Raw genomic sequence first — 12,055 nt, 5'->3', positions numbered from 1 at the left:
CAAGACCAGCCTGGCGAATATGGTGAAACCCCGTCTCTACTAAAAATACAAAAAATCGGCCAGGCGCAGTGGCAGGCGCCTGTAATCCCAGCTACTCGGGCAGCTGAGGCAGGAGAATCGCTTGAACCCAGGAGACAGAGGTTGCAGTGAGCCAAGATGGCGCCACTGTACTCCAGCCAGAGGGACAGAGTAAGACTCCGTCTCACAAAAAAAGAAAAAAAAAGAAAAGAAGATGGGACTTTGGGTACCTGGGGTCTTTCCAGGAACTTTGGGGGTCTTTCCAACCCCAACCCCCACCCTCACCCCCTTCCCCAGGCTCACCATCCAGTTGGGTCTGGCTGTGATGTTCCTGGCCGAAGGGCCCATAGCCAGCCTCAGAGCGGGCCCGTACCTGCACCAGATAGCTGGCTCCCCGCTTCAGCCCCCACAGCTCTGCCCGGTTTTCTGACGTCTTCAGGAACCGCACGCTGCTGGGACCCTCGGCGCCCTGTCCAGGAGAGGTACGGGGGTGGCCGTCACCCGGGGCCCCAAGTTCCTGCTGCTCTTTCTGCCTCCTCCCCTCGCCCTCCACTCCCATCACTAGCCTGCCTCGCAACTGGTGAGGCCTTTGGGAGAACTTAACGTATGCAAGCCGTGTGCTGTATTCATAGTATCATTCCTTTTTTTTAAGACAAGGTCTCACTCTCTCAGGCTGGAATGCAATGGTGCAAACACGACTCACTGCAACCTCGACCTCAAGTCGAGAATCACTTGGGTTCAAGTGATTCTCCTGTCTCAGCCTCCTGAATAGCTGGGATTACAGGGGCTCACCAACACGCCCAGCTGATTTTGGTATTTGTAGTAGAGACGGGGATTTCACCATCTTGGCCAGGCTGGTCTCGAACTCTTCACCCCAGGTGTTCTACCCCCCTCGGCCTCCCAAAGTGCTGGGATTATAGGCATGAGCCACTGTGCCTAGTCTAATTTTTTTAATTTTTAAGTTTTTTTGTTTTGTGGTTTTTTTGTTTTTTTTTTTTTGAGACGGAGTCTCGTTCTTTCGCCCAGGCCAGACTGCAGTGGCGCTATCTCAGCTCACTGCAAGCTCCGCCTCCCGGGTTCACGCCATTCTCCTGCCTCAGCCTCCCGAATAGCTGGGACTACAGGCGCCCGTCACTGCGCCCGACTAATTTTTTGTATTTTTTTTTTTTTTGTATTTTTAGTAGAGACGGGGTTTCACCGTGGTCTTGATCTCCTGACCTCATGATCCGCCCGCCTCGGCCTCCCAAAGTGCTGGGATTACAAGCGTGAGCCACCGCGCCCGGCCAATTTTTTGTATTTTTAGTAGAGAGGGTTTCACTGTGTTAGCCAGCATGGTCTTGATCTCCTGACCTTGTGATCCGCCCGCCTCAGCCTCCCAAAGTTCTGGGATTACAGGCATGAGCCACCACGCCCGGCTCATTTTAAGTTTTTTATAGAGATGAAGTTTCACCATGTTGCACAGGCTGGTCTCAAACTCCTAGTCTCAAGCATTCTGCTCGCCTTGGCCTCCCAAAGTGCTGGGTATTACAGGCGTGAGCCACCACACCCAACCTGAGCCACTGTGTCCAGCCGCTGGTAACTATTACAGTAACTATTTTACAGATGAAGAGTCTGAGGCTCAGACAGGCCAAAAGGCTTACCCAAGGCTACCCAGGGAATTCATGGCAGAGCTGGAATTCAAATGCCCGCCAGGTGCCTGCAACTCAGGTGTCCCAGCCAGGAGAGCACAACCCATTGCCCACCCACCCCAGGGCTGGGGGATGGCCTCACCTTCTCATGGTATTTGACCTCGTAGTCCAGCACAGCCCCACTGGGTGCCCAGGGAACAGCCCAGGCCAGGCTCAAGCTGCTGGGTGAGGACCGCATCACCCGGATGTTGGACACTTCAGGAGGTACTGTGAGAGGCAGAGACACAGGGAACCCTTGTGCATGGTAGGTCCGTCCCTTAACTTAAAAAAAATTTTTTTTTTCGAGACAGAGTCTTGCTCTGTCACCCAGACTGGAGTGCAGTGGCGCAGTCTCGGCTTACTGCAACCTCTGCCTCCCGGGTTCAAGCAATTCTTCTGGTTCAGCTTCCCAAGTGGATAACAGGTGCCATGCCCACCACCATGCCTGGCTAATTTTTTTATTTTTAGTAGAGATGGGGTTTCACCACATGTTGGCCAGGCTAGTCTTAAACTTCAGCCTGGCCATGTCCCTTATCTCTTCCAACACTTCCTCTGCTGGCTACACTTGTCTGTTTCCCCCTGGCTGTTTCGAGAATTCCTTCTGATTCTCTCTGCCCCCCATCCCACTGGGAGCCTTCCTGTACGTAACTCTCCAGCCCACCTTTACGAGCTCCTCACCCTCTCTTTCTTATTCATTTATTTTGAGAGAGGATCTCCCTCTGCTCTGTCACCCAGGCTGGAGGGCAGCGGTGCGATCATAGCTCACTGCAGCCTCCAACTCCTGGGCTCAAGCGATCCTCCTGCCTTAGCCGCTTGAGTAGCTGGGACCACAGGCACACACCGCCTCGCCCGGCTAACATTTTTATTTTTTGTAGAGATAAGATCTTCCTATGTTACCCAGCCTGGTCTTGAACTCCAGGGCTCAAGTGATCTGCCTGTCTCAGCCTCTGAAAGTGCCGGGATTACAGGACGGAGCCACTGCGCCCAGCCATTGCCCTCTTTCTGCCTCTTGCCCCCAAAGCCTTGGCCCCTCACACTTTCTGGGGACCCAACTTCACAGCCCCTGCCTCTCCCCTTCAGGCCCTCAGTGACATCTCTCCCGCCAGACCACCAGCCGCCCCAGCCCCCAAGTCTCACCCTCTCGGTCGGTGGTGACATTGACAGGCTCAAATGGGACGGGCCCCGTGGCTAAGGAGGATACCCCGTTCAATGCAGTGACCTCAAAGGTATAGGTGAAGTCAGGACGTAGCCCTTGAACCACCACCCAGGGCTCCACCAGGTACCGGGGGCCGAGGTCAAAGGTCAGGTCTCCCCCGCAGGGCACGTAGGAGCCTCCTGGTCGGCACTCCCAGCAACGGAGGGCGTAGGTAAGGTCCTCTCGGCCACCGGACTCCAGGGGGGCACTCCATTCCAGGTGCAGGGAGGAGCCGTTCAGGCGGGAAACCACGCTCCGCGGAGCCGAAAGAGGGGCTGCAGAAGACCAGGGAGTCAGGCAGAGGCTGACCAGCTCTGCGGCAGTGGGGAGAAGGCAGTGGAGGAACCACCAGCCACGCTGAACTCTTGCCTTGGAGACAGCGGGCTCCATCTGTTCCCCCGGGCAAGGGACCAGCATGCCAGGGACAAAGGGACGAAGCCCAGGGAGGATGGGGGCCATGTCAGGGTCCACCTCAGGGGTCTGTGACCCCTCCCCAATGAACTGCACCTGGGTGCTGGTCACTTACTGGTGCAGGGTGCACGCCGGGGGTCTGTGTGTGCCCGGAAGTACCCGATGCGGCCCTGGCAGATGGATGATCCGATGGTGTCAGAATGGCTATTGGCTGGGCATGGCTGGCAGGACCCTTCTCCTGACAGGGGCTTGAAGGTGCCCTGGGCACAGGCTGAGAGAGAAAGCATTCATCAAAAGCATGCACAAAAACATCCATCTGGTCGGTGGGCTCGGTGGCTCATGCCTCGAATCCCAGCACATTGGGAGGCTGAGGCTGGAGGATCGCTGGAGCCAAGGGGTTCAAGACCAGCCTGGGCAACATACTGACATCCCATCTCCAAGAAAAGAAAAAAATTCCAGCTGCTTTTAAGGCTGATGAAGTGCTAAGGTCAGAAAATGGACAAAAGATCTCAAAACCTCTCCTCTTAAGAGGAGAAAGGAGACTCTCTCCAGAGAAGGGGTCCTAACCTGTTTTGACCCTGATCTCGGCAGTCTGCTGAAGCCCACAGAAAGACCTCTACTCCAAATTATGATTTTAAATGCACACCACAAAATACATAGGAATACCAGAGAAACCAATTAAGGTGAAATGCAATGAAACATGAGGAAAAAAGTTTGGGCTACAGCAACATTTGTGTTTCCTTATTAAGATATAGCAGCAAGTCTCCTAACCTCTCTAATACTGAAGTCATCATGAACAAAAACAATGTTTTGGCACTTGGAATGGCCTGTAAATACCTGTGATTTTTTTTTTTTTTTTCCTAAGAAGGAGGCCAAGGCGGGCAGATCACTTGAGGTCAGGAGTTCAAGACCAGCCTGGCCAACATGCTGGAAACCCATCTCTACGAAAAATACAAAAGTAGTCGGGTGTGGTGATGCATGCCTGTAATCCCAGCTACTACTTGGGAGGCTGAGGCAGGAGAATCGCCTGAACCCGGGAGGCGGAGGTTGTGGTGAGCTGAGATCCCGCCACTGCACTCCAGCCTGGGCAAAAAGAGCAAAACTCCTTCTTGTCGGAGTGCACTCCCAGGTTGGAGTGCAGTGGCGGGATCTCGGCTCACCGCAACCTCCACTTCCCGGGTTCAAGCGATTCTCCTGCCTCAGCCTCCCAAGTAGCTGGGATTACAGGCATGCGCCACCATGTCCGGCTAATTTTGTATTTTTAGTAGAGACAGGGTTTCTCCCTGTTGGTCAGGCAGGTCGCCCACATAATTATTTTAAAAATTTTTTGTAGGCCGGGCGCGGTGGCTCACACCTGTAATCCCAGCACTTTGGGAGGCCGAGGTGGGCGGATCATGAGGTTAGGAGATCGAGACCACCCTGGCTAATATGGTGAAACCCCATCTCTACTAAAAATACAATAATTAGCCGGGTGTGGTGGCGGGCGCCTGTAGTCCCAGCTACTCGGGAGGCTGAGGCAGGAAAATGCAATTAACTTGGGAGGCGGAGCTTGCAGTGAGCTGAGATCAGGCCACTGCACTCCAGCCTGGGTGACAGAGCAAGACTCTGTCTCAAAAAAAAAAAAAAATTTTTTTTTTGTAGAGACGGAGTCTTGCTCTGTCACCCAGGCTGATCTTGAGCTCCTGGGCTCAAGTAATCCTCCCACCCTGACATCTCAAACTGCTGGCACTACAGGCATGAACCACTGTGCCAGGCAATACCTGTGATTTCCATGGGGCGCAAGTCTCAGGTCCTGCTACAACCACAGGTGGAATTTCAAGTGGAAATTAATGAATTTCAGGTGAAAATAAAGTATTCTTTTTTCCAGCTGGGTGTGGTGATGCACGCCTGTAATCCCAGCACTTTGGGAGGCTGAGGCGGGCAAATCACTTGAGGTCAGGAGTTCGAGACCAGCCTGGCCAACAGAGCGAAACCCCATCTCTACTAAAAATACAAAAATTAGCCAACTGTGGTGGTGCATGCCTGTAGTCCCAGCTACTCTGGGGGCTGAGGCATGAGAACTGCTTGATTCCAGGAAGTGGAGGTTGCAGTGAGCCACGGTCACGCCACTGCACGCTAGCCTGGGTGACAGAGCAAGACTCTGTCTCAAAAAAAAGAAAGTCATTTTTTTTCCTCCATCAAAGCTCACAGATTCTCGCCGGGCGCAGTGGCTCACACCTGTAATCCCAGCACTTTGGGAGGCCGAGGTAGGTGGATCACGAGGTCAGGAGATCGAGACCGTGGTGAAACCCTCTCTCTACTAAAAATACAAACAAATTAGCCAGGCGCAATGGTGGGTGCCTGTAGTCCCAGCTACTCGGGAGGCTGGGGCAGGAGAATGGCGTGAACCCGGGAGGCGGAGCTTGCGGTGAGCCGAGATCACGCCACTACACTCCAACCTGGGCGATGGAGTGAGACTCCATCTCAAAAAAAAAAAAAAAAAAAAAAAAGAACAGAACAGAATGTTCTAGGCATTTAAAAAATATATTTTATTTTATTATGTATACATTTATTTTTGAGATGGAGTCTGGCTCTCTTGCTCAGGTTGGAGTGCAGTGGCGAGATGTCAGCTCACTGCAACCTCTGCTTCCTGGGCTCAAACCACCCTCCCACTTCAGCCACCTGAGTAGCTGGGACTACAGGTGCTTGCCACCATGCCCAGCCAGTTTTTGTATTTTATTTTATTTTTTTTTTTTGAGACAGAGTCTTGCTCTCTCACCCAGGCTGGAGTACAGTGGCGCGATCTCAGCTCACTGCAAGCTCCGCCTCCCCGGTTCACGCCATTCTCCTGCCTCAGCCTCTCCAAGTAGCTGGGACTACAGGCGCCCGCCACCACGCCCGGCTCATTTTTTTGTATTTTTAGTAGAGACGGGGTTTCACCGTGGTCTCGATCTCCTGACCTCGTGATCCGCCCACCTCGGCCTCCCAAAGTGCTGGGATTACAAGCGTGAGCCACCGCACCCGGCTAGTTTTTGTATTTTTTGTAGAGATGAGGTTTCACCATGTTGCCTAGGCTGGTCTCCCACTCCTGGGCTCAAGTGATTTGCCTTGGCTTCCCCAAATGCTGGGATTACCGGCGTACCCACCATACCAGGCCTCTGGGCAGAGTTTTATGTTTTTATTTTTAATTTAATTTTTAATTTCATTTTTTTGGTATCTAAAATACCAAAATACCACTCTGTCACCCAGGCTGGAGTGCAGTGGCACGATCTTGGCTCACTGCAACCTCCGCCTCTTCGGTTCAAGCAATTCTCCTGCCTCAGCCTCCCAACTACAGATACATGCCGCTGTACCTGGATAATTTTGTATTTTTAGGAGAGATGGAGTTTCACCACGCTGGCCAGGCTGGTCTCAAACTCTTGACCTCAAGTAATCTGCCTGCCTCAGCCTCCCAAAGTGCAGGGTTTACAGGCGTGAGCCACTGTGCCCGGCCTAGGATTTCTTTGTCTTCTTCCAGTAAGTGTTAGTTCAAGCTCTCCTCTCCCCACAGTTGTTTCTTATCGAGGCCCTCAGCAATCTTCTAAAAACCATATTATAGATCTAAAATTGGTTTTCATTTCTGGAATTCAGAAAGGTCTGGAGTCTGGGTGAGGTGACTCACTCTGGTAATCCCAGCAATTTGGGAGGCTGAGGCAGGAGGAGGGCTGGAAGTCAGGTGTTCAAGACCAGCCTGGGCAACATAGCAAGATCCTTGTCTCTACATCTCTACAAACAAAAAACTAGCTGGCTGTGGTGGCATTCACATGTAGTTTCAGCTACTCAGGACGCTGAGGCAGGAGGATTGTTTGAGCCCAGGAGTTCAAGGATGCAGTGAGCTATGATTGCACCACTGCACTCCAGGCTGGGTGACAGAGTGAGACTGTGTCTCTTAAAAAAAGAGGAGGCATGGGTGGGCACGGTGCTCACGCCTATAATCCCAGCACTTTGGGAGGCCGAGGTGGGTGGATCACTTGAGCTCAGGAGTTTGAGACCACCCTGGCCAACATGGTGAAACCTCGTCTCTACTAAAAATACAAAAATTAGAGGGGAGTGGTGGCACAAGTCTGTAATCCCAGCTACTCGGGAGGCTGAGGCAGGAGAATCGCTTGAACCTGGGAGGAGGAGGTTGCAGTGAACTAAGATTGTGCCATTGCACTCTGCACTCCAGCCAGGGTGGCAGAGTGAGACTCCATCTCAAAAAAGAAGGAGAGATTAAGACATTCAGATAGGGACACCAGGACTGTGTGTGCACAGAGGAAAGACCATGTGAGAACCCAGCAAGAAGGCGGCCATCTGCAAGCCAAGGAGAGAGGCTTCAGGAGAAACCACCCCTGCCAACATCTTGATCTTGGACTTCCAGCCTCCAGAGCTATGAGAAAATAAATTTCTGTTATTTAAGCCACCTGGTCTGTGGTATTTTGTTACAGCGGCCTGAGGAAACTAATAAAGCATCTCAAAGATGCCTCTAACCCAACTCCATTCCCACCCTAAGAAAGAAACTGTGGAGAACCTGCAAGTTCAAAGGTATAATTTCAAGGTCAGTAGAGTAATTCTGTCCTTTTAAATAGACCAGACCCATGAATGTAAATTCCATTGGTCCCCTTTGATGAGACATTCTTTGTGCATAGCCTGCTCTACTGCCTGAGGCTGGTCTGACCTTCTGTCCAAACTCCATTGCTTACTTGGCGGCCTTTGGTTCAACATTTCTTTTTTTTAGAGGAAGGGTCTCACTCGGTTGCCCAGGCTGGAATGCAGTGGTGTGACCATAGCTCACTGCAGCCTTCAGCTCCTGGGCTCAACCAATCCTGTCATTTCAGCCTCCTGAGTAGCTAGGACTACAGGTGCACATTACCTTGCCTGACTCATTTTAAAATTTTAATTTTATTTAATTAATTACTTTTTTTTTTTTTTTTGAGATGGGGTCTTGTTCTGTTGTCCAGGCTCGAGTGCAGTGGTATGATCTCAGCTCACTGCAGCCTCAAACTCCTGGGCTTAAGGGATCCTCCCGCTTCCGCCTTCAGAGTAGCTGGGACTACAGGAGCGAGCCACCATGCCTGGCTAACTTTTTCATTTTTTGTAAAGACAGTCTTGCTATGTTGCCCAGGCTAGTCTCAAACTCCTGGCTTCCAGTGATGCTCCCACCATAGCCTCACAAAGCAGTGAGATTACAGGCATGCACCACTGTGTTTGGCCAGTTTTCAATTATAACTTGTGTTGTTATAAGCCACTAAATTTGTAGTAATTTTTTTTTTTTTTTTTCAGACAGAGTTTCACTCTGTCACCCAGGCTGGAGTGCAGTGGCCCAGTCTCAGCTCACTGCCACCTCTGCCTCCTGGGTTCAAGCAATTCTCCTGCCTCAGCTTCCCGAGTAGCTGGGATTACAGGCATGTGCCACCACATTCGGCTAATTTTTGTATTTTTAGTAGAGATGGGGTTTCACCATGTTGGCCAGGATTTTCTTGAACTCCTGACCTCCGGTAATCCTCCCACTTCGGCCTCCCAAAGTGTTGGGATTATAGGTGTGAGCCACCGCACCCAGCTGTAATTTGTGGTTATTTTTTATAGCAGCCATGGGGAACTCATACAGATAGTAAACCAACCAGAGACCCTCCCAGCCCAGTACTCAGCCTTGAATGTGGGGCTGGACTCCACGTGCATTCGCCCATTCCGAGTTGACTAAGCTCACTTGGGCCTGGAGAGAATGTTATTCCAGCTGGCCAGCTCCCAGCCCCTCCCAGGAAGCCTGAGTCTCAGACCCAAAGAAAAACAGAAAAAGCCGACGACCCTCCCTGCCTCCCTCGTCCCTTCTTCCCCTCCATGGGGCTGGCTGAATGGGAATCTCATGAACTCCTCAGCCCTCGGCAGGCTTCAGCCCCGTGGGACTCTTCTTTGTGGTCAGAGAGTCATCCATTTGCCTTCCGTCACGGCACAGCGAGCAGGCCTGCCCTGTCCTCCTTCTAATTAGGTCTGCAGACCCCAGAGCCTGCCACTCACCTGTCACCTGCTACTATCCTGGCAGCATGCAGCCATCTTCCCAACAGAGGCACCGATGATGAGCACCTGGGTCAAAGACCTTGACCCTGCCATAGCTTTCTCTAGACCATGGCAGTGTGGAGGCTGCTCCAGTGTCTGGGCCCGAAAGCTGGGTTTCCCTATCGGCCCTTCTCCCAGCCTCTCTCCTCATTAAAACAGCCATCCTTCATGGCATCATGCATCCAGACTCGCCGTGCATTGATCAGCTCTATTAACCTACTTTTCATTCCAAAGCTACACAGCCATTCCCACCGTTTCTGTCCTGGGTAAATCCTCACCCAAAGCACACTGCATGCCCTTTGTCTTCCGGCTATTTTTTGTTGGTTTGTTTGGTTTCCTACTCTTTTTTCCTAACAGTTTTTCTCTCTCCAAGGCACATGATCCCACAACCCATGTGATTTTAAAATTCTCTCGGGGGCCGGACATGGTGGCTCACATCTGTAATCCTGGTACTTTGGGAGGGCGAGGCGGGCGGATTGCTTGAGATCAGGGGTTCAGACCAGCCTGGCCACATGGTGAAACCCCATCTCTGCAAAATACAAAAATTAGCAGGGGGTGGTGGCACAGGTCTGTAATCCCAGCTACTCAGGAGGCTGAGGCAGGAGAATCGCTTGAACCTGGGAGGTGGAGGGTGCAGTGAGCTGAGATTGTGCCACTGCAGTCCAGCCTGGGTGACAGAGCAAGACTCCATCTCAAAAAAAAAAAAAAAATTCTCTTTGGAAGAGTGAAACTGTCATTTTCAGGAACACGGGTGAGCTTGGAGACCATTATGTTAAGTGAAATAAGTCAGGCACAGCAAGACAAATGGGCCAGGTGAGGTGGCTCGTGCCTGTAATCCCAGCACTTTGTGGAGGTGGGGGGATTGCTTGAACCCAGGAGTTCGACACCAGCTTTGGTAACAGAGCGAAACCCTATGCCTACACAAAATAAAAATAAGAAATTAGCTAGGCGTGATGCTGTGCACCTACAGTTCTAGTTACCAGGAAGGCTGAGGCAGGAGGATCGCTTGAGCCCAGAAGGTCGAGGCTGCAGTGAGCTGTGATTGTATCACTGCACTCCAGCCTGCGTGACAGAATGAGACCCTGTCTCAATGAAACAAAAAAAGAAGAGAAATGCCACATGATTGTGTCAACATGTTGTAGCTGAAAAAGTTAATCTCAGGAGAGGCCAGGTATGGTGGCACACGCGTGTAATCTCAGCACTTTGGGAGGCCAAGGCAGGCAGATCACCTGAGGTCAGGAGTTCTAGACCAACCTGGCCAACAGGGTGAAACCCTGTCTCTACCAAAAATACAAAAATTAGCTGGGAGTGGAGGCACGTGCCTGTAATCTCATCTACTCGGGAGGCTGAGGCAGGAGAATTGCTTGAACCCAGGAGGCAGAGGTTGCAGTGAGCCGAGATCGCGCCACTGCACTCCAGCCTGGGCGATAGAGGGAGACTCTTTCTCAAAAACAAAACAAAACAATTTATTTTCTATATTCAAATAGGTAAAAGAGCAGATTTTGAATGTTCCCAACACAAAGAAATGATAACTGAGGAAATGAATCTGCTAATCACCCTGATGTGATCATTACACATTGTATACATATATTGAAATATCACCCTGTACCCCGTAAATTATTACAATTATTATATAAACGTACAATTATTACACAAAACTAAAAATAATAAAAGCAAGAAAGAGTTCTTTTTGGCATTTTAAATGGGAATTCCCCCTCTTCTGCTTGTGAATTTGAGAGGCAGTGTTTGAATCACAGCTTGTGTGTGACCTCAACGAATGTTGTTATCTGGGGCTGCTCAAACAAACCATCCCACAATTAGTAGCATTAAATGGATTGCCCCAAACTTAGTGCCTGTTGTGATTTCTTTGGACCAGCAATTCTGGAAGTACTTGGCTGTGCAATTCTGGCTGGAGGCAGGTGGAGGGGTGGAGGGAGTAAGGAGGTAGGCGGGGGTGAGAATGGGGCAGTGAAGGATAGGGTAGTGGAATGCTGGCTGGGGATGTCATTTCAGGGCACATCCTAGGGTTAGCTTGGGCTCCCTTGCAGCATGGTGGCCTCAGGGTAGTGAGTCCATTTACACAACAGCACAGGGCCACCACGTACATGCTTTAGACGGTAAATTGGAGGCTGAAAAACATCATAACATCACTTTTGCCTTACTCAATGACTATCCTGTTACTAAGGTTGGGCCAAAATTAAAGGGGGGGTCATAGGCCCCCACCTGTTATTTTCAGACAGTCTCCCTCTGTTGCTCAGGCTGGAGTGCAGGGGCGTGATCATAGCTAACTGCAGCCTTGACCTCCGAGGCTCAAGCAATCCTCCTGCTTCAGCCTCCCAAGTAGCTGGGACATGGGCATGCACCATCACACCTGGATAATTAAAAACATTTTTTTTTTTTTTTATGAGACGGAGTCTCGCTCTGTTATCCCGGCTGGAGTGGAATGACGTGATCTTGGCTCACTGCAACCTCTGCCTCCTGGGTTCAAGCAATTCTCCTGCCTCAGCCTACTGAGTAGCTGGGATTACAGATGCCCAACACCACACTTGGCTAATTTTTTGTATTTTAGTAGAGACAGGATCTCACCATGTTGCCCAGGCTGGTATCAAACTCCTCAGCTCAGGCAACCCGCCTGCCTTGGCTTCCCAAAGTGCTAGGATTACAGGCATGAGCGACCCTGCCCAGCCTAAAAACTTTTTTTTTAAGGGATGGG

The 12,055-nt window shown here is 51.1% G+C and overlaps 1 protein-coding gene across 1 annotated transcript in view; it reads right to left on the bottom strand.

Annotated features, from left to right (window-relative positions):
- The window catches only part of LOC129489778 (ephrin type-B receptor 4-like), an 82,470-nt gene that overhangs the window by 25,839 nt on the left and 44,576 nt on the right, over nucleotides 1-12,055 (bottom strand). The window contains 4 exon segments of the mRNA XM_063646336.1: nucleotides 322-487; nucleotides 1,789-1,913; nucleotides 2,823-3,155; nucleotides 3,407-3,562. Coding sequence (XP_063502406.1) covers nucleotides 322-487; nucleotides 1,789-1,913; nucleotides 2,823-3,155; nucleotides 3,407-3,562 — 780 coding nt within the window.

This window comes from Symphalangus syndactylus, chromosome 9 (genome assembly GCF_028878055.3).
Source record: "Symphalangus syndactylus isolate Jambi chromosome 9, NHGRI_mSymSyn1-v2.1_pri, whole genome shotgun sequence".
Classification (NCBI taxonomy): Eukaryota; Metazoa; Chordata; class Mammalia; order Primates; family Hylobatidae; genus Symphalangus; species Symphalangus syndactylus.
Note: the sequence above shows the minus strand (reverse complement) of the source record. Positions and strands in the feature narration are given on the sequence as shown.